The 27,579-nt window shown below is 47.8% G+C and overlaps 1 protein-coding gene across 1 annotated transcript in view; it reads right to left on the bottom strand.

Annotated features, from left to right (window-relative positions):
- ATP9A (ATPase phospholipid transporting 9A (putative)) overlaps positions 1-27,579 on the bottom strand; it is a 99,901-nt gene that overhangs the window by 56,277 nt on the left and 16,045 nt on the right. Inside the window, exons 2-7 of the mRNA XM_069953591.1 lie at positions 16,691-16,835; positions 12,468-12,581; positions 11,224-11,332; positions 10,100-10,158; positions 3,144-3,195; positions 2,102-2,196 (exon numbers count right to left, since the gene is read on the bottom strand). Of these exons, the coding sequence (XP_069809692.1) occupies positions 2,102-2,196; positions 3,144-3,195; positions 10,100-10,158; positions 11,224-11,332; positions 12,468-12,581; positions 16,691-16,835 (574 nt within the window). The remainder of the gene's footprint in view (positions 1-2,101; positions 2,197-3,143; positions 3,196-10,099; positions 10,159-11,223; positions 11,333-12,467; positions 12,582-16,690; positions 16,836-27,579) is intronic.

Genomic DNA, 27,579 nt, shown 5'->3' with positions numbered 1-27,579 from the left:
TGGACGTTCAGATAAATTTATCGGCTCTGTATATCTATATACGGTAATATAAATATTACATATATATACACACACAAACATAACCATACAGTATGTGCCCCACTATTGAGTTCTCCAAGGACATGTCAGATGAACAAGGAAAAGGAGGACCGCTCGTGTGGAGAAGAGGGTGAAGGAGGACCGCTCGTGTGGAGAAGAGGGTGAAGGAGGATCGCTCGTGTGGAGAAGAGGGTGAAGGAGGACCGCTCGTCTGGAGAAGAGGGTGAAGGAGGATCGCTCGTCTGGAGAAGAGGGTAATAAAGGACCGCTCCTCTGGAGAAGGGAGGACCATGTGCCCCACTATTGAGTTCTCTGGGTCCATCATAATCTGTGAAACATCTGGAAGCCCCAAGGACATGGACTCATGACTGTCAGATGAACAGGGTAAAGGAGGACCGCTCGTCTGGAGAAGAGGGTTAAGAAGGAGGACCGCTCGTCTGGAGAAGAGGGTGAAGGAGGACCGCTCGTCTGGAGAAGAGGGTGAAGGAGGACCGCTCGTCTGGAGAAGAGGGTGAAGGAGGACTGCTCGTCTGGAGAAGAGGGTTAAGAAGGAGGACCGCTCGTCTGGAGAAGAGGGTTAAGAAGGAGGACCGCTCGTCTGGAGAAGAGGGTTAAGAAGGAGGACCGCTCGTCTGGAGAAGAGGGTTAAGAAGGAGGACCGCTCGTCTGGAGAAGAGGAGGACCGCTCGTCTGGAGAAGAGGAGGACCGCTCGTCTGGAGAAGAGGAGGACCGCTCGTCTGGAGAAGAGGAGGACCGCTCGTCTGGAGAAGAGGAGGACCGCTCGTCTGGAGAAGAGGAGGACCGCTCGTCTGGAGAAGAGGAGGACCGCTCGTCTGGAGAAGAGGAGGACCGCTCGTCTGGAGAAGAGGAGGACCGCTCGTCTGGAGAAGAGGAGGACCGCTCGTCTGGAGAAGAGGAGGACCGCTCGTCTGGAGAAGAGGAGGACCGCTCGTCTGGAGAAGAGGAGGACCGCTCGTCTGGAGAAGAGGAGGACCGCTCGTCTGGAGAAGAGGGTGAAGGAGGACCGCTCGTCTGGAGAAGAGGGTGAAGGAGGACCGCTCGTCTGGAGATGAGGGTGAAGGAGGACCGCTCGTCTGGAGATGAGGGTGAAGGAGGACCGCTCGTCTGGAGAAGAGGGTGAAGGAGGACTGCTCGTCTGGAGAAGAGGAGGACCGCTCGTCTGGAGAAGAGGGTGAAGGAGGACCGCTCGTCTGGAGAAGAGGGTGAAGGAGGACCGCTCGTCTGGAGAAGAGGGTGAAGGAGGACCGCTCGTCTGGAGAAGAGGGTGAAGGAGGACCGCTCGTCTGGAGAAGAGGGTGAAGGAGGACCGCTCGTCTGGAGAAGAGGGTGAAGGAGGACCGCTCGTCTGGAGAAGAGGGTGAAGGAGGACCGCTCGTCTGGAGAAGAGGGTGAAGGAGGACCGCTCGTCTGGAGATGAGGGTGAAGGAGGACTGCTCGTCTGGAGAAGAGGGTAAAGGAGGACCGCTCGTCTGGAGATGAGGGTGAAGGAGGACCGCTCGTCTGGAGAAGAGGGTGAAGGAGGACCGCTCGTCTGGAGATGAGGGTGAAGGAGGACTGCTCGTCTGGAGAAGAGGAGGACCGCTCGTCTGGAGAAGAGGGTGAAGGAAGACTGTGGAGGAATAACAGGACTGCTGTGCATCCCTGCGTAATTATTAAAGCTGGACAGTAAGTAGAGACCTGTATAGATCACTGCTTACTGTCCTCCCACAGTGCAGTCAGCACAGCAAGTCAGGGACAGTAAACTGCGACCTATACAGATCACTGCTTACTGCCTGGCCTCCAACCCCCTAGCTGCCAGCTGCCACTGTTAGCGTATGCGCCGACGAGCTGCAGGCAGGACCAGGACTTGCTGTGACTACCTCATGTGCTTGGGAGGCACCTCTCACCATTACCTTAGGCTTCATACAGTCGCTTACTCAGCATGTTTGCCCACAAGCTTACTGACTGTTTCCGACCATTACCGGCAGGAGCGGAGAGAAGGGATTATAATGGAAAAGAATCCCAGCAGATTCGTGTGTAACATTTAGAGGGATGACTTACAGCGGCGGTGGGCAGTCTCTGCGTGCAGGACACCGGCAGACGCAGCTTCCAGTCCGTCTCACCATCCAGCTGATCGGTGCGCAGAAAGCAAGAACCTGAGGAGACAGCACAGAGGTCATCTCCATATTACCCATCATTCTCACAGCTCAGTAATCATATCATAACCAAATATATGGGGGAACCCCGCCTGACAATACTGTTACATAGAGATGGAACTCCACCTCATACATCTGAATACTGATGCTTCAGCTCTACCACAATACAGATATACGCGGGTTCTAGAGCCTCTTCCATAAATATAAGACACAGAAGAGCCCGGTTCTGGTTCTGCTGAGGTTTCTGACCCTTCTCGGACCTCAGCTCAGAGGTAATTCTGCTTCAAGCTGAAGGTCTGTATCATCTGAGACAGACTGCTTGCTATGGAGTCGCTGCCTGACAACCTTGTTGCAAAGACTGTGGTTGTTACAATGTGTCCTCAGCTGCCAGACTGTCATACAGAAGTTCCAGGGTGTGGTGTGCTGTCCCTATCCTTGTGCTGTCCCTATGCTCCTCCTATCCCTGTGCTGTGCCTGTGCCTCCCCTGTTCCGTGCCTGTGCTGTCTCTATGCTTTCCCTATCCCTTTGCTGTGCCTGTGCTGTCTCTATGCTTTCCCTATGCTGTGCTGTGCTGTGCCTGTGCCTCCCCTGTTCTGTGCCTGTGCTGTCTCTATGCTGTGCTGTGCCTGTGCTGTCTCTATGCTGTGCTGTGCCATGCCTGTCCTATACCTATCCCTGCGCTGTCCCTATCCCTGTGCTGTGCCTATGCTGTGCCATGCCTGTGCTGTCCCTATCCCTGCGCTGTCCCTATGTTGTGCTGTGCCTGTGCTGTCCCTATGCCATGCCTGTGCTGTCCCTATCCCTGCGCTGTCCCTATGTTGTGCTGTGCCTGTGCTGTCCCTATGCCATGCCTTTGCTTTGCCAGAGGCCAGGAAAGGGATCACAGACGCCAGAATGACATAAATACATATGATTATAGAGAATAAAGTCATCTCACGGCTGTTACCGTTTTTTTCTGATGTCCGTAGGAAAATCATATCGGCCGGAATTCTCTGATTCTGCATGAAAAATTAAGATTAATTATATTTGAGTTGTACAAACGACTTCTATAGTGCGATGACGGTGAGAAGGGCACAAGCGAACAGTGTGCTGCTAATAATACAGGACTGGTGGATACTACATATCAGGTAGATACTATATACAGGACTGGGGGATACTATATACAGTATACACTATACATCAGGTGGATACTATATACAGGACTGGTGGATACTACATATCAGGTAGATACTATATACAGGACTGGGGGATACTATATACAGTATACACTATACATCAGGTGGATACTATATACAGGACTGGTGGATACTACGTATCAGGTAGATACTATATACAGGACTGGGGGATACTATATACAGTATATACTATACATCAGGTGGATACTATATACAGGACTGGGGGATACTATATACACTATATGCTATACATCAGGTGAATAATATATACAGGACTGGTGGATACTATATACACTATATACAGGACTGGGGGATATTTTTTTTTTTTTTTTTTACAATATTTTATTGAAGTTATACATAAATACAAAGTTATAAGAACAATCATAAAATAGATAAACTATGATAAGTCAGTAGACTTATATAAAATTATATAAATAAATATAACAAATCATTAAAACAGACAAAGCAACCAATTATTGCTCTAACATACAATTGAAGTAACATTGTATCATACTATGCTTTATATCAAGTACAGGTAAGTACTCCCAGGGTACCTGCAACCATTGCTTTGTGATACCAAGTTGTATTGGAAAATTGTTGCATAACAGAGTTTCTTTCTTCTGTAGACAGAACATTCACTATAAAAAGTTTCCATTTTTTCATGAAAGAAATCGTAAACTTTTCATTACTACGTAGGGTATCAATCATTTCCCAATGAAGTGTTTCTTTGAGATTATCAACCAACTCTGGTATTGTAGGGGATGTAGACTTGAGCCAATGATTTAATAGGCATTTAAGAGCTAACAATAGAGTAAGGTGAACTCCGGGAGGAATAGTCTATGTGGCTGAGAGAGCCTCACCTCCTTCCGTCACGTCGTGGAACAAATAACAGATTGGATCAAAAGGCAAAGACGTGCCCCAAGTGTTTGTTAGAAAAGATTCTATCAATTTCCAAAATAAGTGAACATGGGGACACAGCCATACACATATACTATACATCAGGTGGATACTATATACAGGACTGGTGGATACTATATACACTATATACAGGACTGGGGGATACTATATACAGTATATACTATACATCAGGTGGATACTATATACAGGACTGGTGGATACTATATACACTATATACAGGACTGGGGGATATATATACAGTATATACTATACATCAGGTGGATACTATATACAGGACTGGTGGATACTATATACACTTTATACTATACATCAGGAGGGTACTATATATACTATACATCAGGTGGATACTACATACTATACACCAGGTGGATACTATATACTATACATCAGGTGGATACTATATACACTATATACTATACATCAGGTGGATACTATATACTATACTTCAGGTGGATATTATATACTATACATCAGGTGGATACTATATACACTATATACTATACATCAGGTGGATACTATATACTATACATCAGGTGGATACTATATACACTATATACTATACATCAGGTGGATACTATATACTATACTTCAGGTGGATACTATATACTATACATCAGGTGGATACTATATACTATACATCAGGTGGATACTACATACTATACATCAGGTGGATACTATATACACTATATACTACACATTTGTGGCAATTACAGTCCCGGATATTCATATACATGTATATATGTCAGTATGTGACTATTATATCTGGAGACCTTCAAGCTGCAAAAATGATGTGTCCCTTAAGAGAGGATATAGGCGATATAGATAGAGGGGATATAGGTGATATAGATAGAGAGGATATAGGCGATATAGATAGAGGGGATATAGGTGATCTAGATAGAGAGGATATAGGTGATATAGATAGAGGGGATATAGGTGATATAGATAGAGGGGATACAGGTGGTATAGATATAGGTGATATAGATAGAGGGGATATAAATAGAGGGGATATAGGTGATATAGATAGAGGGGATATAGGTGATATAGATAGAGGGGATATATGTGGTATAGATAGAGGGGATATAGATAGAGGGGATAAAGGTGATATAGATAGAGAGGATATAGGTGATATAGATAGAGGGGATATAGGTGATATAGATAGAGGGGATATAGGTGATATAGATATAGGTGATATAGATAGAGGGGATATAGGTGATATAGATAGAGGGGATACAGGTGGTATAGATAGAGGGGATATAGGTGATATAGATAGAGAGGATATAGGTGATATAGATAGAGGGGATATAGGTGATATAGATAGAGGGGATATAGGTGATATAGATAGAGGGGATACAGGTGGTATAGATATAGGTGATATAGATAGAGGGGATATAGGTGATATAGATAGAGGGGATATAGATAGAGGGGATATAGGTGATATAGATAGAGGGGATATAGGTGATATAGATAGAGGGGATACAGGTGGTATAGATAGAGGGGATATAGGTGATATAGATAGAGAGGATATAGGTGATATAGATAGAGGGGATATAGGTGATATAGATAGAGGGGATATAGGTGATATAGATAGAGGGGATACAGGTGGTATAGATATAGGTGATATAGATAGAGGGGATATAGGTGATATAGATAGAGGGGATATAGATAGAGGGGATATAGGTGATATAGATAGAGGGGATATAGGTGATATAGATAGAGGGGATATAGATAGAGGGGATACAGGTGGTATAGATATAGGTGATATAGATAGAGGGGATATAGGTGATATAGAGGGGATATAGGTGACATAGATAGAGGGGATACAGGTGGTATAGATAGAGGGGATATAGGTGGTATAGATAGAGGGGATATAGGTGATATAGATAGAGGGGATATAGGTGATATAGATAGAGGGGATATAGATAGAGGGGATATAGGTGATATAGATAGAGGGGATATAGATAGAGGGGATATAGGTGATATAGATAGAGGGGATATATGTGGTATAGATAGAGGGGATATAGGTGATATAGAGGGGATATAGGTGACATAGATAGAGGGGATATAGGTGGTATAGATAGAGGGGATATAGGTGATATAGATAGAGGGGATATAGGCGATATAGATAGAGGGGATATAGGTGATATAGATAGAGAGGATATAGGTGATATAGATAGAGAGGATATAGATAGAGGGGATATAGATAGAGGGGATACAGGTGGTATAGATAGAGGGGATATAGGTGATATAGATAGAGGGGATATAGGGGATATAGATAGAGGGGATACAGGTGGTATAGATAGAGGGGATATAGGTGATATAGATAGAGGGGATATAGGTGATATAGATAGAGGGGATATAGGTGATATAGATAGAGGGGATATAGGTGATATAGATAGAGGGGATACAGGTGGTATAGATATAGGTGGTATAGATAGAGGGGATATAGGTGATATAGATAGAGGGGATATAGATAGAGGGGATATAGGTGATATAGATAGAGGGGATATATGTGGTATAGATAGAGGGGATATAGGTGATATAGAGGGGATATAGGTGACATAGATAGAGGGGATACAGGTGGTATAGATATAGGTGGTATAGATAGAGGGGATATAGGTGATATAGATAGAGGGGATATAGATAGAGGGGATATAGGTGACATAGATAGAGGGGATACAGGTGGTATAGATAGAGGGGATATAGGTGATATAGAGGGGATATAGGTGATATAGATAGAGGGGATATATGTGGTATAGATAGAGGGGATATAGGTGATATAGAGGGGATATAGGTGACATAGATAGAGGGGATACAGGTGGTATAGATAGAGGGGATATAGGTGATATAGATAGAGAGGATATAGGTGATATAGATAGAGGGGATATAGGTGATATAGATAGAGGGGATATAGATAGAGGGGATACAGGTGGTATAGATATAGGTGATATAGATAGAGGGGATATAAATAGAGGGAATATAGGTGGTATAGATAGAGGGGATATAGGTGATATAGATAGAGGGGATATATGTGGTATAGATAGAGGGGATATATGTGGTATAGATAGAGGGGATATAGGTGATATAGATAGAGGGGATATATGTGGTATAGATAGAGGGGATATATGTGGTATAGATAGAGGGGATATAGGTGATATAGAGGGGATATAGGTGACATAGATAGAGGGGATACAGGTGGTATAGATAGAGGGGATATAGGTGATATAGATAGAGAGGATATAGGTGATATAGATAGAGGGGATATAGGTGATATAGATAGAGGGGATATAGATAGAGGGGATACAGGTGGTATAGATATAGGTGATATAGATAGAGGGGATATAAATAGAGGGAATATATACTATACATCAGGTGGATACTACATACTATACATCAGGTGGATACTATATACACTATATACTACACATTTGTGGCAATTACAGTCCCGGATATTCATATACATGTATATATGTCAGTATGTGACTATTATATCTGGAGACCTTCAAGCTGCAAAAATGATGTGTCCCTTAAGAGAGGATATAGGCGATATAGATAGAGGGGATATAGGTGATATAGATAGAGAGGATATAGGCGATATAGATAGAGGGGATATAGGTGATATAGATAGAGAGGATATAGGTGATATAGATAGAGGGGATACAGGTGGTATAGATAGAGGGGATATAGGTGATATAGATAGAGGGGATATAGGTGATCTAGATAGAGGGGATATAGGTGATATAGATAGAGGGGATATAGGTGATATAGATAGAGGGGATACAGGTGGTATAGATATAGGTGATATAGATAGAGGGGATATAGATAGAGGGGATAAAGGTGATATAGATAGAGAGGATATAGGTGATATAGATAGAGGGGATATAGGTGATATAGATAGAGAGGATATAGGTGATATAGATAGAGGGGATATAGGTGATATAGATAGAGGGGATATAGGTGATATAGATAGAGGGGATACAGGTGGTATAGATATAGGTGATATAGATAGAGGGGATATAGGTGATATAGATAGAGGGGATATAGATAGAGGGGATATAGGTGATATAGATAGAGGGGATATAGGTGATATAGATAGAGGGGATATAGATAGAGGGGATACAGGTGGTATAGATATAGGTGATATAGATAGAGGGGATATAGGTGATATAGAGGGGATATAGGTGACATAGATAGAGGGGATACAGGTGGTATAGATAGAGGGGATATAGGTGGTATAGATAGAGGGGATATAGGTGATATAGATAGAGGGGATATAGGTGATATAGATAGAGGGGATATAGATAGAGGGGATATAGGTGATATAGATAGAGGGGATATAGATAGAGGGGATATAGGTGATATAGATAGAGGGGATATATGTGGTATAGATAGAGGGGATATAGGTGATATAGAGGGGATATAGGTGACATAGATAGAGGGGATATAGGTGGTATAGATAGAGGGGATATAGGTGATATAGATAGAGGGGATATAGGCGATATAGATAGAGGGGATATAGGTGATATAGATAGAGAGGATATAGGTGATATAGATAGAGAGGATATAGATAGAGGGGATATAGATAGAGGGGATACAGGTGGTATAGATAGAGGGGATATAGGTGATATAGATAGAGGGGATATAGGGGATATAGATAGAGGGGATACAGGTGGTATAGATAGAGGGGATATAGGTGATATAGATAGAGGGGATATAGGTGATATAGATAGAGGGGATATAGGTGATATAGATAGAGGGGATATAGGTGATATAGATAGAGGGGATACAGGTGGTATAGATATAGGTGGTATAGATAGAGGGGATATAGGTGATATAGATAGAGGGGATATAGATAGAGGGGATATAGGTGATATAGATAGAGGGGATATAGGTGATATAGATAGAGGTGATATAGATAGAGGGGATATAGGTGATATAGATAGAGGGGATATAGATAGAGGGGATATAGGTGATATAGATAGAGGGGATATATGTGGTATAGATAGAGGGGATATAGGTGATATAGAGGGGATATAGGTGACATAGATAGAGGGGATACAGGTGGTATAGATAGAGGGGATATAGGTGATATAGATAGAGAGGATATAGGTGATATAGATAGAGGGGATATAGGTGATATAGATAGAGGGGATATAAATAGAGGGAATATAGGTGGTATAGATAGAGGGGATATAGGTGATATAGATAGAGGGGATATATGTGGTATAGATAGAGGGGATATATGTGGTATAGATAGAGGGGATATAGATAGAGGGGATATAGGTGATATAGATAGAGAGGATATAGGTGATATAGATAGAGGGGATACAGGTGATATAGATAGAGGGGATATAGGTGATATAGATAGAGGGGATATATGTGGTATAGATAGAGAGGATATAGAGGATATAGATAGAGGGGATATAGATAGAGGGGATATAGGTGACATAGATAGAGGGGATACAGGTGGTATAGATAGAGGGGATATAGGTGATATACAGGGGATATAGGTGACATAGATAGAGGGGATATAGGTGGTATAGATAGAGGGGATATAGGTGATATAGATAGAGGGGATACAGGTGGTATAGATAGATGGGATACAGGTGGTATAGATATAGGTGGTATAGATAGAGGGGATATAGATAGAGGGGATATAGGTGATATAGATAGAGGGGATATAGGTGGTATAGATAGATGGGATATAGGTGATATAGATATAGGTGATATAGATAGAGGGGATATAGATAGAGGGGATATAGATAGAGGGGATATAGATATATAAATAGATATACAATGCGTCAGAGCTGACCTTTTCTACAATGACGAGGTCTCCGACTTGTATGCTGGAGCTGCGGACCTTCACAGTCCCTGCAGTGGAGAAGAGAGGACACGGGGGTCATCACTACGTCCTGTACATAGATGCTTCACAGCACAGATATATGTGAATAAGGGCCGATTACACGGAACAATTATCGAGAGAAAAATTGTTATATCTTTAGAATGTAATGGATAATCTTTCTGTGTGTCTGCGGCAACTATCAGACCAGTAACTGAGATTCATTTTTTATCATTGATCCCATTGTTTAAGCAGACAATAAAGTTGTCGCTAACAGCTCACGAACGCTTCAGTGTATGTGCACATCGCTCATTCACTGGAGACAGGAGAAGTATACAGTATACGGACCATCATAATAACAAGTGTCAGGGCCGGCGTCAGCACAGGGCTTACCCAGGCAAGTGCCAGGGCCCACAACGCCTCCAGGGGCCCAGAGAGGGAGGGGGGCCCGGTGTTCTAATGTTCAGCCCCTTCACTGTAGTGCAGGACAAGCACTGAACATCAGAAGACACAGGAGACGGAGCAGGACCTGCAGAGAGAGAAAAGGACCTGATCACATGACCCGCAGGTCCTCACCCGAACAGTATGGAGATCAGCCTCACGGAGAGGAAGAGGGAGAAGACTGAGCTGTGAGTGCTGTGTGTATGTGTGTGCGTGTCAGTCAGTGTCTATGTGTGTTTGTGTATGTTAGGCTCTGTCGCCCGAGGACCTGCAAAACCCTGGAGCCGGCCCTGACAACTGTTATTCCATGTATCACAGAGAACCAGTTTAGGGCGTTGATTTGCAATCGTTTATCGCCCCCAAAAAAAAAAAAAAAATTAAACAATTTTTTTTTTCTAATAGGACCCCAAGGATGGACACCTGAAGCTCCCTAGGCTGCAGTACTACAATCCTCATCATTTCCTGATGACAGTTCATGATGGGGGTTGTAGTTTTGCAGCCTATGGCTTTCCAGGCTTAAGAACTACAACCCCGGCAGGCGCAGCCGTCCAGATGTTGCTCGCACACAGTGCGGACGTTCAGCTCCAGGTCACTATGTCAGTTCTCCCTGCCAGCTCTTGTTTTGTGACCCCGGTGCGGGGACCCCGAGATCTGACCTCTGGTTGTCAGCTTGCTGTAGATCTGGGAGTTCACTTCTTTATCCCGCATGAAACATCGAATCTCCTCCACAGCCTCACGAATGATGGTGACTGCCAGGACGAAGCCCTGCGGAGGAGGAGGAGAAGAAGAGGAAATGTCATCCAAAGAAGAAAATCTGCAGAACTACAACCCCCATCAGAACCTCCAACTCTCACAGCTGTATGTAATGTACCCCACAATACTGGAGCTACTGAACAGAGTGTCCCCCAACATGTCTATACTTTACCCAGAATCATAAACTGGAAATAGGTGCTGCCCTCTGCTGGCCTGAATGTGCTGCTGCATCCTAATAGGCAAATCATCACCTACATGTTGGGTCCTGGCTCTAACTACATGTCTGTGGGGGCCCGGCTCTAACTACATGACTGTGGGGGCCCGGCTCCAGCTACATGTCTGTGGGGGCCCGGCTCCAGCTACATGACTGTGGGGGCCCGGCTCCAGCTACATGTCTGTGGGGGCCCGGCTCCAGCTACATGACTGTGGGGGCCCAGCTCCAGCTACATGTCTGTGGGGGCCCGGCTCCAGCTACATGTCTGTGGGGGCCCGGCTCCAGCTACATGACTGTGGGGGCCCGGCTCCAGCTACATGACTGTGGGGGCCCGGCTCCAGCTACATGACTGTGGGGGCCCGGCTCTAACTACCTGATTGTGGGGGCCCGGCTCTAGCTACATGACTGTGGGGGCCCGGCTCCAGCTACATGACTGTGGGGGCCCGGCTCCAGCTACATGACTGTGGGGGCCCGGCTCCAGCTACATGACTGTGGGGGCCCGGCTCTAACTACATGACTGTGGGGGCCCGGCTCCAGCTACATGACTGTGGGGGCCCGGCTCCAGCTACATGACTGTGGGGGCCCGGCTATAGTACATGGGGCCATATTACAATGGAAGGCTGTGGATACCTGGACAGGTATTCTACATAGAAGGCTTGTGGGTGACATGTGGGGGGCTGGGGTGATTAGAAGCGTTTAGTACCTGGGAGGCTGTGATGACTGGTAATGAATTAAAGGGATTATCCAGGATTAAAAAAACAAATCTGATTTCTTCTGACAACAGCGCCCCCCTGTCCTCAGGATGTGTGTGGTATTGCATCTTAGTTTCAGTGAAGGGAATCGAACCTAGCTGTAATACCACGCACAACCTGCAGGTAGATGTGGCGCTATTTTTAGAAGAAAGCAGCAATTTTTACTGGGATTTCTACTTACCAGAGGAACCCAGAAGGTGTAGAGGGGCCCGAGCCGCATCTCCGGCACAAACTGTGAGCAGGCCAGCAGCAGGAAATACAGGTTGAAGAAATACTTGAACTGGTTAAAAAGGATCTAAAAATGGAGAAAAACAGAAGAGCGAGAGCAAAAATCAGCAAAGATTGAGAACAAATTCTACAGGTGACAATAATGTGTAGGAGAAGTCCCTTTAAGAAGGAGTCATCGCCCCCCCCTAAAAGAAAACCAATCTACCGAACACGTCCCGCCGGGAGGCTCATTACAGATATATATTCAAGACACTGTGTATTATACTGAGTGCCGGCCCTAAGGGGCGGAGCCTGACACCCAAAAACGTCATGGCCCAGACTGTCAACTAGGCGGTCACCAGCAAGGTTCTCCACAGTGGTGGTGTATGGATTGTAAAGATGGCGGTGAGCACGGGTCTCAATGGGCGGTGAACCTGATTGTTCTCCACACTGGATAATGACGGCAGCGGCTCCCTATGGATGATGACGGCGGCTCCCTATGTATGACGACGGTGGCTCCCTATGGATGATGATGGCGGCTCCCTATGGATGATGACAGTGGCTCCCTGTGGATGATGACGGCAGTGGCTCCCTATGGATGATGACGGCAGCGGCTCCCTATGGATGATGACGGCAGCGGCTCCCTATGGATGATGACGGCGGCTCCCTATGGATGATGACGGCAGCGGCTCCCTATGGATGATGACGGTGGCGGCTCCCTTTGGATGATGACGGCGACGGCTCCCTATGGATGATGACGGCGGCGGCTCCCTATGGATGATGACAGTGGCGGATCCCTTTGGATGATGACGGCGGCTCCCTATGGATGATGACGGCAGCGGCTCCCTTTGGATGATGATGGCGGCTCCCTATGGATGATGATGGCAGCGGCTCCCTTTGGATGATGACGGCGGCTCCCTATGGATGATGACGGCAGCGGCTCCCTTTGGATGATGATGGCGGCTCCCTGTGGATGATGACGGCGGCTCCCTGTGGATGATGACAGTGGCACAAACTTTCACATTTGTGAATTTTACTTGTTGCATCAAAACAGTCAAATGACTCGGATTGGAAGCGTCCTGTGGTTTTCTATGTGGATCTCGGAGGGGATTTGTAGAGCGCGTTCACTGTGTAGTTTTTCACTTTGGCTCATGTAGATTTACCCGGTATACCTTTTATTTTGGGTGATCTCTGGTGATCTCGGGATCCACACGCCATCCGGCTTCCGTCCACAGCAACAACTGGACACATAACACTTAAAGTGTCAAATCTGGTAAATTGCAGGAGCAGCTGTCGGCTTCCCCCCTGCCCCCCAGCAAGGTGTTAATTACGGCCGATCTGCCCCCCGGAGACGGCCGGCTTCTCCCCACCATTGGGTGAACAGCAGGAAGTTATTTACATGAAGCTGACGCCAATATGTTTTCCTTTAAAATAAAGTGGTTGATGCATCTAGAGACAAAGAAAGCGTCAGAACTCATACGGCTACTTGTAGACCTGAAGATAATAGAGAGGAGTACGGCCCCAGATGGGCTCCGTGCCCCCGGGGGGCACAATTATATCACAGCAGAGCCTGCCGGGAGGTCGAAGGTCACTGATGAAACACGTCAGCTCTGGACTGCTTGTTAAACACTTCATTTGTCACTATGGACGTCAAGAGTTAAAGAAAATCCAGTTAATAGAAATCCATTAGGCGTCCAGTTACGAGTCCTGTACAGAGAGTTTATATGGGGGAAGCTGGACGACAACGTCATGGCTGCCGGCAGACCGCTGCGCTTCCTGCTGCTATGATCAGATATCGAGGAGTCTAAGGAATCGTCCAGATGCAGCGCAAATATCGGCGGCAAATCCAGATGAGGATTTCACCGTAAATCTATGATGAAGCAAAGACAAAACCCTTATATATAACAGGTGGAATCTGCTATGAACGTCACCACGGACGTCGCCTATCTATAGGGAAAGATGGCGGAATTCACTCTGCAGAACGTCGTCACATATTCAGATCCTGAGAAGAAAACCTGCATGACTCCTGACATGGACAGAGGTGGCAGCAGAGAGCACTGTGTCAGACTGGAGAGAATACACCACTTCCTGCAGGACATACAGCAGCTGATAAACACTGGAAGACTGGAGATTTTTTAATAGAAGTAAATTACAAATCTCTGGCACTTTCCACCACCAGTTGATTTTAAAAGAAAGTCATTTATTTTTTGGTGAACTACCCCTTTAACGTGTACTGGCATCATCGCATACATGGGTCTTGTTCAGTAAAGTCATATCATTTTATGCTTTAGATGTGCGTTTGCTTTACCACATACAGCTTTCTTCTGTCAGACGTGTGGTCAGTCCCATCAAAATCAACAAGATTGGCTGATAAATGTAAGATGTGTATGCCCGTCTAGATGCAGAGAGGCGAGCGCCCGTCTAGATGCAGAGAGGCGAGCGCCCGTCTAGATGCAGAGAGGCGAGCGCCCGTCTAGATGCAGAGAGGCGAGGGCCCGTCTAGATGCAGAGAGGCGAGCGCCCGTCTAGATGCAGAGAGGCGAGCGCCCGTCTAGATGCAGAGAGGCGAGCGCCCGTCTAGATGCAGAGAGGCGAGGGCCCGTCTAGATGCAGAGAGGCGAGGGCCCGTCTAGATGCAGAGAGGCGAGCGCCCGTCTAGATGCAGAGAGGCGAGCGCCCGTCTAGATGCAGAGAGGCGAGCGCCCGTCTAGATGCAGAGAGGCGAGCGCCCGTCTAGATGCAGAGAGGCGAGCGCCCGTCTAGATGCAGAGAGGCGAGCGCCCGTCTAGATGCAGAGAGGCGAGCGCCCGTCTAGATGCAGAGAGGCGAGGGCCCGTCTAGATGCAGAGAGGCGAGCGCCCGTCTAGATGCAGAGAGGCGAGCGCCCGTCTAGATGCAGAGAGGCGAGCGCCCGTCTAGATGCAGAGAGGCGAGCGCCCGTCTAGATGCAGAGAGGCGAGCGCCCGTCTAGATGCAGAGAGGCGAGCGCCCGTCTAGATGCAGAGAGGCGAGGGCCCGTCTAGATGCAGAGAGGCGAGCGCCCGTCTAGATGCAGAGAGGCGAGCGCCCGTCTAGATGCAGAGAGGCGAGCGCCCGTCTAGATGCAGAGAGGCGAGCGCCCGTCTAGATGCAGAGAGGCGAGCGCCCGTCTAGATGCAGAGAGGCGAGCGCCCGTCTAGATGCAGAGAGGCGAGCGCCCGTCTAGATGCAGAGAGGCGAGCGCCCGTCTAGATGCAGAGAGGCGAGCGCCCGTCTAGATGCAGAGAGGCGAGCGCCCGTCTAGATGCAGAGAGGCGAGCGCCCGTCTAGATGCAGAGAGGCGAGCGCCCGTCTAGATGCAGAGAGGCGAGCGCCCGTCTAGATGCAGAGAGGCGAGCGCCCGTCTAGATGCAGAGAGGCGAGCGCCCGTCTAGATGCAGAGAGGCGAGGGCCCGTCTAGATGCAGAGAGGCGAGCGCCCGTCTAGATGCAGAGAGGCGAGCGCCCGTCTAGATGCAGAGAGGCGAGCGCCCGTCTAGATGCAGAGAGGCGAGCGCCCGTCTAGATGCAGAGAGGCGAGCGCCCGTCTAGATGCAGAGAGGCGAGCGCCCGTCTAGATGCAGAGAGGCGAGCGCCCGTCTAGATGCAGAGAGGCGAGCGCCCGTCTAGATGCAGAGAGGCGAGCGCCCGTCTAGATGCAGAGAGGCGAGCGCCCGTCTAGATGCAGAGAGGCGAGCGCCCGTCTAGATGCAGAGAGGCGAGGGCCCGTCTAGATGCAGAGAGGCGAGGGCCCGTCTAGATGCAGAGAGGCGAGCGCCCGTCTAGATGCAGAGAGGCGAGCGCCCGTCTAGATGCAGAGAGGCGAGCGCCCGTCTAGATGCAGAGAGGCGAGTGCCCGTCTAGATGCAGAGAGGCAGTGTATGGCAGCACACAAAATGCATATGGCCAATACCATAAAGAGCCTGTGCGCTGCAGTACATTGATCCTGTGCACAGGGCAATGCGGTACACCAGGACCTTAGAGGGTTAATGCTGATCTCAGACATTCACCCGATGTAGATATGGATTATGCCCATCGCATGTCCCAGTCCATATGCCAGCAATGTCTGAGATGGGGGGTGCCCTATGACTCCCATGATTTGGGGCTCAGGTCTGGTGACCCCGGTAACTGTAATGGCTCCAGCCGGGTATATGGGGCATGAGGACAGCGCCAGCCTTACCCCTGGGAGAAAGGTGAAGAAGTTGTACTTCTGGTTGTTGATGACGTTTCGGGGATACCTCTGTTCCCTCTTCTCGGGGTGTCCCAGCCAGACGGTTCGCGGCCTCAGTTCCCGGCGGCCACAGCACCCCAAACAATCGCAGCATCTAATAAAGAGAAGACAGAGAGACTGAGTGATGATGAGCCGTATCAGGAGCCGCAGCTGGCGGCGGCACAGACAGAAGCACAGGCACAGGCAGAGGCACAGGCACAGAGAGGCAGAGGCACAGGCACAGAGAGGCACAGACAGAAGCACAGGCAGAGGCACAGAGAGGCCCAGGCAGAGGCAGAGGCACAGGCAGAGGCAGATGCACAGGCACAGACAGAGGCACAGGCACAGAGAGGCCGAGGCACAGGCACAGGCACAGACAGAGGCCCAGGCAGAGGCACAGACAGAGGCAGAGGCACAGGCACAGAGAGGCAGAGGCACAGGCACAGAGAGGCAGAGGCACAGGCACAGAGAGGCACAGACAGAGGCCCTTCATTCACCACCAATTACAGATAATACAAAATTAGCTAAAAAGACATTAAGTGGTAATTACAGAGTAAGATATTGAGTATCTACAATAGGAATATATATCTATATTAGGAGCATATACAATAAGAGTATATACAATAGGAGTATATACAATAAGAGTATATACAATAGGAGCATGTACAATAAGAGTATATACAATAGGAGCTTTATACTCCAAACTACTGCTGAGATCTGCAGAACTATAACTCCCTCCAGCTGCTGCAGAACTACAACTCCCAGCATGCCCTGACACCTGCACAGCCAGCCTGGGCACACTGATTACTATACAGCCGTATTCCCCGACCTGCAGCCAGGGAGCTTTATACTGAGCTTTATGTCACCTCCGTATCTAAGCTAATGTTGGATACACACCCTGATTAACCCCTGCAGTCCCACAGACACAGCACTCCTCAGTCTTATTCCCAGCTCAGCAATCAAAACCAATAAAAAGTTATTTCCAAAGTATAAAATGAAAGTGGAAGTAAAACTAAGGATACAAAGCCATTAAATGGCGGCTGCTCGGAGGTGGCTCCCTGGCGGTCTTGGTTCCCCTCCCCTGCAGTGATGTGTCGTCTGGACATGTGACCACTGCAGCCAATCACTGCTATAACATGTGACCCCTGAGGTCAGTGACTGGCTACAGTGATCACGTGGATGGACAACACATCATCCCCCCTGTAATCAGTCAGACGGGGTGAAGCGCGCAGCCGAGTGCTTCCCCCTGCTATAAGTACTGACCAGTACAGCTGTATATGTAATATAGGACCGAGCTGTACATGTAATATAGGACGGAGCTGTACATGTAATATAGGACCGAGCTGTATGTGTAATATAGGACGGAGCTGTATATGTAATATAGGACGGAGCTGTATGTGTAATATAGGACGGAGCTGTACATGTAATATAGGACGGAGCTGTATAGGACGGAGCTGTATGTGTAATATAGGACGGAGCTGTACATGTAATATAGGACGGAGCTGTATATGTAATATAGGACGGAGCTGTATATGTAATATAGGACGGAGCTGTACATGTAATATAGGACCGAGCTGTATGTGTAATATAGGACGGAGCTGTATATGTAATATAGGACGGAGCTGTATGTGTAATATAGGACGGAGCTGTACATGTAATATAGGACGGAGCTGTATAGGACGGAGCTGTATGTGTAATATAGGACGGAGCTGTATATGTAATATAGGACGGAGCTGTACATGTAATATAGGACGGAGCTGTATATGTAATATAGGACGGAGCTGTATGTGTAATATAGGACGGAGCTGTATGTGTAATATAGGACGGAGCTGTATATGTAATATAGGACGGAGCTGTATATGTAATATAGGACGGAGCTGTACGTGTAATATAGGACGGAGCTGTACATGTAATATAGGACGGAGCTGTATAGGACGGAGCTGTACGTGTAATATAGGACGGAGCTGTACATGTAATATAGGACGGAGCTGTATAGGACGGAGCTGTATGTGTAATATAGGACGGAGCTGTATATGTAATATAGGACGGAGCTGTATATGTAATATAGGACGGAGCTGTACATGTAATATAGGACGGAGCTGTACATGTAATATAGGACGGAGCTGTATGTGTAATATAGGACGGAGCTGTATATGTAATATAGGACGGAGCTGTATGTGTAATATAGGACGGAGCTGTATAGGACGGAGCTGTATGTGTAATATAGGATGGAGCTGTACATGTAATATAGGACGGAGCTGTATAGGACGGAGCTGTACGTGTAATATAGGACGGAGCTGTACATGTAATATAGGACGGAGCTGTATGTGTAATATAGGACGGAGCTGTATATGTAATATAGGACGGAGCTGTACATGTAATATAGGACGGAGCTGTACATGTAATATAGGACGGAGCTGTATGTGTAATATAGGACGGAGCTGTATATGTAATATAGGACGGAGCTGTACATGTAATATAGGACGGAGCTGTACATGTAATATAGGACGGAGCTGTACATGTAATATAGGACGGAGCTGTATAGGACGGAGCTGTATGTGTAATATAGGACGGAGATGTATATGTGATATAGGACGGAGCTGTATGTGTAATATAGGACGGAGCTGTACGTGTAATATAGGACGGAGCTGTATATGTAATATAGGACGGAGCTGTATAGGACGGAGCTGTATATGTAATATAGGACGGAGCTGTACATGTAATATAGGACGGAGCTGTATATGTAATATAGGACGGAGCTGTATATGTAATATAGGACGGAGCTGTATAGGACGGAGCTGTATGTGTAATATAGGACGGAGCTGTATATGTAATATAGGACGGAGCTGTACATGTAATATAGGACGGAGCTGTACATGTAATATAGGACGGAGCTGTACATGTAATATAGGACGGAGCTGTATATGTAATATAGGACGGAGCTGTATATGTAATATAGGACGGAGCTGTATGTGTAATATAGGACGGAGCTGTATGTAATATAGGACGGAGCTGTATGTGTAATATAGGACGGAGCTGTATGTGTAATATAGGACGGAGCTGTACATGTAATATAGGACGGAGCTGTATGTGGAATATAGGACGGAGCTGTATATGTAATATAGGAAGGAGCTGTATATGTAATATAGGACGGAGCTGTATATGTAATATAGGACGGAGCTGTATGTGTAATATAGGACGGAGCTGTATGTGTAATATAGGACGGAGCTGTATATGTAATATAGGACGGAGCTGTATATGTAATATAGGACGGAGCTGTATATGTAATATAGGACGGAGCTGTATATGTAATATAGGACGGAGCTGTATATGTAATATAGGACGGAGCTGTATATGTAATATAGGACGGAGCTGTATGTGTAATATAGGACGGAGCTGTATGTGTAATATAGGACGGAGCTGTATATGTAATATAGGACGGAGCTGTATATGTAATATAGGACGGAGCTGTATATGTAATATAGGACGGAGCTGTATGTGTAATATAGGACGGAGCTGTATGTGTAATATAGGACGGAGCTGTATATGTAATATAGGACGGAGCTGTATATGTAATATAGGACGGAGCTGTACATGTAATATAGGACGGAGCTGTATGTGTAATATAGGACGGAGCTGTATGTGTAATATAGGACGGAGCTGTATATGTAATATAGGACGGAGCTGTATGTGTAATATAGGACGGAGCTGTATATGTAATATAGGACGGAGCTGTATGTGTAATATAGGACGGAGCTGTATGTAATATAGGACGGAGCTGTATGTGTAATATAGGACGGAGCTGTATGTGTAATATAGGATGGAGCTGTATATGTAATATAGGACGGAGCTGTATATGTAATATAGGATGGAGCTGTATAGGACGGAGCTGTATATGTAATATAGGACAGAGCTGTATGTGTAATATAGGACGGAGCTGTACATGTAATATAGGACGGAGCTGTATATGTAATATAGGACGGAGCTGTATATGTAATATAGGACGGAGCTGTATGAGCTGTATGTGTAATATAGGATGGAGCTGTATATGTAATATAGGACGGAGCTGTATAGGACGGAGCTGTATATGTAATATAGGACAGAGCTGTATGTGTAATATAGGACGGAGCTGTACGTGTAATATAGGACGGAGCTGTATATGTAATATAGGATGGAGCTGTATATGTAATATAGGACGGAGCTGTATGTGTAATATAGGACGGAGCTGTATATGTAATATAGGACGGAGCTGTATGTGTAATATAGGACGGAGCTGTACGTGTAATATAGGACGGAGCTGTATATGTAATATAGGACGGAGCTGTATATGTAATATAGGACGGAGCTGTATATGTAATATAGGACGGAGCTGTATATGTAATATAGGACGGAGCTGTATAGGACGGAGCTGTATGTGTAATATAGGACGGAGCTGTATATGTAATATAGGACGGAGCTGTATGTGTAATATAGGACGGAGCTGTATGTGTAATATAGGACGGAGCTGTATGTGTAATATAGGACGGAGCTGTATGTAATATAGGACGGAGCTGTATATGTAATATAGGACGGAGCTGTATATGTAATATAGGACGGAGCTGTACATGTAATATAGGACGGAGCTGTACATGTAATATAGGACGGAGCTGTATATGTAATATAGGACGGAGCTGTACATGTAATATAGGACGGAGCTGTATAGGACGGAGCTGTATGTGTAATATAGGACGGAGATGTATATGTAATATAGGACGGAGCTGTATGTGTAATATAGGACGGAGCTGTATATGTAATATAGGACGGAGCTGTATATGTAATATAGGACGGAGCTGTATGTGTAATATAGGACGGAGCTGTATGTGTAATATAGGACGGAGCTGTATGTGTAATATAGGACGGAGCTGTATATGTAATATAGGACGGAGCTGTATGTGTAATATAGGACGGAGCTGTATGTGTAATATAGGACGGAGCTGTATGTGTAATATAGGACGGAGCTGTATGTGTAATATAGGACGGAGCTGTATGTGTAATATAGGACGGAGCTGTACATGTAATATAGGACGGAGCTGTATGTGTAATATAGGACGGAGCTGTATATGTAATATAGGACGGAGCTGTATATGTAATATAGGACGGAGCTGTATATGTAATATAGGACGGAGCTATATGTAATATAGGACGGAGCTGTATGTGTAATATAGGACGGAGCTGTATGTGTAATATAGGACGGAGCTGTATATGTAATATAGGACGGAGCTGTATATGTAATATAGGACGGAGCTGTATGTGTAATATAGGACGGAGCTGTATGTGTAATATAGGACGGTGCTGTACATGTAATATAGGACGGAGCTGTACATGTAATATAGGACGGAGCTGTATATGTAATATAGGACGGAGCTGTATGTAATATAGGACGGAGCTGTATAGGACGGAGCTGTATGTGTAATATAGGATGGAGCTGTATGTGTAATATAGGACGGAGCTGTATATGTAATATAGGACGGAGCTGTATATGTAATATAGGACGGAGCTGTATATGTAATATAGGACGGAGCTGTACATGTAATATAGGACGGATCTCATGGTGTAACCCCCATAGGATCTCCCTTCTAGGAGCAGCTTTTTTGGGGCTAAGTCTCTTGCCCTGAGCATGGCGGCACTCCTCCCTCCTAACCCTGCGCCATTGCAGAAGGCCGCCATACAGTTATAATATTATGTCCTGGGACTGATCACTGATCTGCAGGACTGGGCCCATAGCAGAGAATTATACGGACGCGCTCGATGGTTTAGTGTTATGGCCTCCAGATATAATGGAAGAAGCCGGAGGAGGGAGCAGCCGGAGCCCGTCAGCATGTTGATAGAGTGAGCTGGCCGTCACAGCCCAGGACAGCTGGAACAACACGTCATCCGGCGGCTCCTTCACACACAGATTGTTCCAGGATCCACCCGACCAGGAAGGTTATGTGCTTCAAGTCTCAGAAAAATATAAAGACCTCTGTGTGATCTGCAGGGTGAGAACTGATAGTACCTGATAGCATACTGTCACATTGTGGGGGCTCACACACCGACCCGAGGGTCCTGCAGTTACTCCACCCACCTCCACCAGGCGCTCTAGTCTGCTGTATACCTATGTATATAGCACCATTAACTCTGCGTCTGTATGCATGGTGCTGCAGGCGTGTAACAGAGCTGTATGCATGGTGCTGCAGGCGTGTAGCAGAGCTGTATGCATGGTGCTGCAGGCGTGTAGCAGAGCTGTATGCATGGTGCTGCAGGCGTGTAACAGAGCTGTATGCATAGTCCTGCACCTGTGTAGTAGAGCTGTATGCATGGTGCTGCAGGCGTGTAGCAGAGCTGTATGCATGGTGCTGCAGGCGTGTAGCAGAGCTGTATGCATGGTGCTGCAGGCGTGTAGCAGAGCTGTATGCATGGTGCTGCAGGCGTGTAACAGAGCTGTATGCATGGTGCTGTAGGCGTGTAACAGAGCTGTATGCATAGTCCTGCACCTGTGTAGCAGAGCTGTATGCATGGTGCTGTAGGCGTGTAACAGAGCTGTATGCATGGTGCTGCAAGCGTGTAACAGAGCTGTATGCATGGTGCTGCAGGTGTGTAACAGAGCTGTATGCATAGTGCTGCACCTGTGTAGCAGAGCTGTATGCATGGTGCTGTAGGCATGTAACAGAGCTGTATGCATGGTGCTGTAGGCGTGTAACAGAGCTGTATGCATAGTCCTGCACCTGTGTAGCAGAGCTGTATGCATGGTGCTGTAGGCGTGTAGCAGAGCTGTATGCATAGTCCTGCAGGTGTGTAGCAGAGCTGTATGCATATACCTGCAGGTGTGTAGCAGAGCTGTATGCATAGTCCTGCAGGCGTGTAACAGAGCTGTATGCATAGTCCTGCAGGTGTGTAGCAGAGCTGTATGCATAGTGCTGCAGGCGTGTAGCAGAGCTGTATGCATGGTGCTGTAGGCGTGTAACAGAGCTGTATGCATAGTCCTGCACCTGTGTAGCAGAGCTGTATGCATGGTGCTGCAGGCATGTAGCAGAGCTGTATGCATGGTGCTGTAGGCGTGTAGCAGAGCTGTATGCATAGTCCTGCAGGTGTGTAGCAGAGCTGTATGCATGGTGCTGTAGGCGTGTAGCAGAGCTGTATGCATGGTGCTGCAGGCGTGTAGCAGAGCTGTATGCATGGTGCTGTAGGCGTGTAACAGCTGTATGCATAGTCCTGCAGGTGTGTAGCAGAGCTGTATGCATAGTCCTGCAGGTGTGTAGCAGAGCTGCATACATGGTGCTGTGCCTGTAGGCATGTAACAGAGCTGTATGCATGGTGCTGCAGGCGTGTAGCAGAGCTGTATGCATGGTGCTGCAGGCGTGTAGCACAGCTGTATACATGGTGCTGTAGGAGTGTAGCAGAGCTGTATGCATGGTGCTGTAGGCGTGTAACAGCTGTAGGCATAGTCCTGCAGGTGTGTAGCAGAGCTGTATGCATAGTCCTGCAGGTGTGTAGCAGAGCTGTATGCATAGTCCTGCAGGTGTGTAGCAGAGCTGTATACATGGTGCTGTAGGCGTGTAACAGAGCTGTATGCATGGTGCTGCAGGCGTGTAGCACAGCTGTATACATGGTGCTGTAGGCGTGTAGCACAGCTGTATACATGGTGCTGTAGGCGTGTAGCAGAGCTGTATGCATGGTCCTGAAGGCGTGTAGCAGAGCAGTTTGCATGGTGCTGCATTAGTATAGCAGAGCCGTATGTATGGTCCAGCAGCAACAACAGCAGCAACAACAACAACAACGACAACAGCAGCGGCGGCTTTGAGGAGCCTGAGGAAGAGATTTGCTGTCTTGAAACGCGTTGTCTGGAGTAATCTGCAGCCATGTTTCGTCAGGCCTCGGCCTCTGGGTTTCCGGGATTATTATAGCTTTATATCGTCCCAGCAGCAGCTACAGATCCCCGGAAAGTTATAAAATACAGCAACAAATCCTTCCAAACCGGTCATTCCTGTCCGACGGGTCCGGGTGGTGATGACACATGGCAGACGCCGAGGCCTCCATTCACACTGCACTGTATCTATCTCAGATCACACCCGTTATACCATTGATTTCACAGGGTGACTGCTCCACCGTGTATAATAGGAAGCAGCGTCCGTTCTTCTGGTTATTATGGCTACAATGCGTCTAATGGAATTAGGAAGGAGACTATTACCAGGGGAAACAGGGGTCACATACCCCGGAAACAAGCCCCAGGTCTGACCGCACGTCCGATGACTCCGGAGATTCACGTCCTGCTGGGACTGGTGTCCAGAACATGGATGCAAAATCCCCATGTAATGCGCTGATCTGAGGGAGACCTATGGGATACATGGGACATGGTGCGACTACTGCTGCCGGGGAGTCACATAGAGGTGCACGGTCACAGATCACACACATTTCTCTCATCAGACTGATGGGGTTATCCAGGGTTAGAAAAACATGGCCGCTGTCTTCAAGAGAAGTGGGGGGGGGGGGGGGTGACTATTGAAGTGAACGGAGCTTAATTACAGGAGTAGAGCTGTCTCTGGAAGAGAACCGCCATGTTTTCCTAACGCTGGAGAAAGTATATGAGAAAAATACAGGACTTCTCATTACACAATATTTAACCTGTCATCACTTTCATGCTGCCTGAACCACAGGTCATCGGGCTGGTCTAGCATGGCTTCTGATTGCCCCGCCGGCCGTGTCTGGTGCTGGTCTGGGTTGTGATTGCCCTGCCGGCCGGGTCCAGTGCTGGTCTGGTCTGACTTGTGATTGCCCCGCTGGCCGTGTCTGGTGCTGGTTTGACTTGTGATTGCCCCGCTGGCCGGGTCCAGTGCTGGTCTGGTATGGCTTCTGATTGCCTTGCCGGCCGTGTCTGGTGCTGGTCTGGTCTGACTTGTGATTGCCCCGCTGGCCGTGTCTGGTGCTGGTCTGGTCTGCCTTGTGATTGCCCCGCTGGCCGTGTCTGGTGCTGGTCTGGTCTGACTTGTGATTGCCCCGCTGGCTGTGTCCGGTGCTGGTCTCGTCTGCCTTGTGATTGCCCCGCTGGCTGTGTCCGGTGCTGGTCTCGTCTGCCTTGTGATTGCCCCGCTGGCTGTGTCCGGTGCTGGTCTGGCTTGTGATTGCCCCGCCGGCCGTGTATGGTGCTGATCTGGATTGTGATTGCCCCGCCGGCCGTGTATGGTGCTGGTCTGCCTTGTGATTGCCCCGCTGGCTGTGTCCGGTGCTGGTCTGGCTTGTGATTGCCCCGCCGGCCGTGTATGGTGCTGATCTGGATTGTGATTGCCCCGCCGGCCGTGTATGGTGCTGGTCTGCCTTGTGATTGCCCCGCTGGCTGTGTCCGGTGCTGGTCTTGTCTGGCTTGTGATTGCCCCACCGGCCGTTTCCGGTGCTGGTCTGCCTTGTGATTGCCCTGCCGGCCGTGTCTGGTGCTGGTCTCGTCTGCCTTGTGATTGCCCCGCTGGCTGTGTCCGGTGCTGGTCTCGTCTGCCTTGTGATTGCCCCGCTGGCTGTGTCCGGTGCTGGTCTCGTCTGCCTTGTGATTGCCCCGCTGGCTGTGTCCGGTGCTGGTCTGCCTTGTGATTGCCCCGCCGGCCGTGTATGGTGCTGGTCTGGCTTGTGATTGCCCCGCTGGCTGTGTCCGGTGCTGGTCTGGCTTGTGATTGCCCCGCCGGCCGTGTATGGTGCTGATCTGGATTGTGATTGCCCCGCCGGCCGTGTATGGTGCTGATCTGGATTGTGATTGCCCCGCCGGCCGTGTATGGTGCTGGTCTGCCTTGTGATTGCCCCGCTGGCCGTGTCCGGTGCTGGTCTGGCTTGTGATTGCCCCGCCGGCCGTGTATGGTGCTGATCTGGATTGTGATTGCCCCGCCGGCCGTGTATGGTGCTGATCTGGATTGTGATTGCCCCGCCGGCCGTGTATGGTGCTGGTCTGCCTTGTGATTGCCCCGCTGGCTGTGTCCGGTGCTGGTCTTGTCTGGCTTGTGATTGCCCCACCGGCCGTTTCCGGTGCTGGTCTGCCTTGTGATTGCCCTGCCGGCCGTGTCTGGTGCTGGTCTCGTCTGGCTTCTGATTGCCCCACCAGCCGTGTCCGGTGCTGGTGTAGCACGGCTGTGATGGCCCGCTGGCTGTGTCCGGTGCTGGTGTAGCACGGCTGTGATGGCCCACTGGCCGTTTCCGGTGCTGGTGTTCCCCGATATCAGCTCTCAGTCATCACAGGACACGTTCAGATGACATCACTCGGCCCGGCCAGAGAAGAGATGAATCATCCGGTCACACAATGACATCAGCAGCAGCCATAGGAGCACAGTCCACGAGGACTGATAACAGCCCAGTCCTGACGCCCTTCAGAGCAGCGATCGTGCAGCAGCAGCAGCAGGGTCGGGCAAAGAACCAAAAACATAAATTCATAAGAATATATGAGTATATACTGTGTAATGTACAAAGAGGCAAAGCTTCTTAAAGGGACAGCACCGCTCTTGTCTCCAGGTCAGATTCACTTCAATAGAACTGAGTTACAAAACCTGCAGCCAACCTGGAGACAAGAGCGGTGCTGTCTCTGGAAGAAAGCGGCCATGTTTTTCTAACTCTGGAGACCCCAAGACTGTGCCCTATCCCCAGCTTATGGGCTCCCCTTCTATGGTGTGCAAGGTCCTGGCGTGACTAGAGAAGACTCATCTATACACTACATGCACCGCTATTCACTGTACATTCATGTATTACACAAACACGCGTAATAAACCCGTATAGGCGATACACGGAGTATAGTGATAATATATAACTATGGAGGATATATACCCGTACTGAGGACACGGAGTATAGTGATAATATATTCCTATGGAGGA

This window comes from Dendropsophus ebraccatus, chromosome 14 (genome assembly GCF_027789765.1).
Source record: "Dendropsophus ebraccatus isolate aDenEbr1 chromosome 14, aDenEbr1.pat, whole genome shotgun sequence".
Taxonomy (NCBI): Eukaryota; Metazoa; Chordata; class Amphibia; order Anura; family Hylidae; genus Dendropsophus; species Dendropsophus ebraccatus.
The sequence above is the reverse complement of the archived record's forward strand: the minus strand, read 5'-3'. Positions and strand labels throughout refer to the sequence as shown.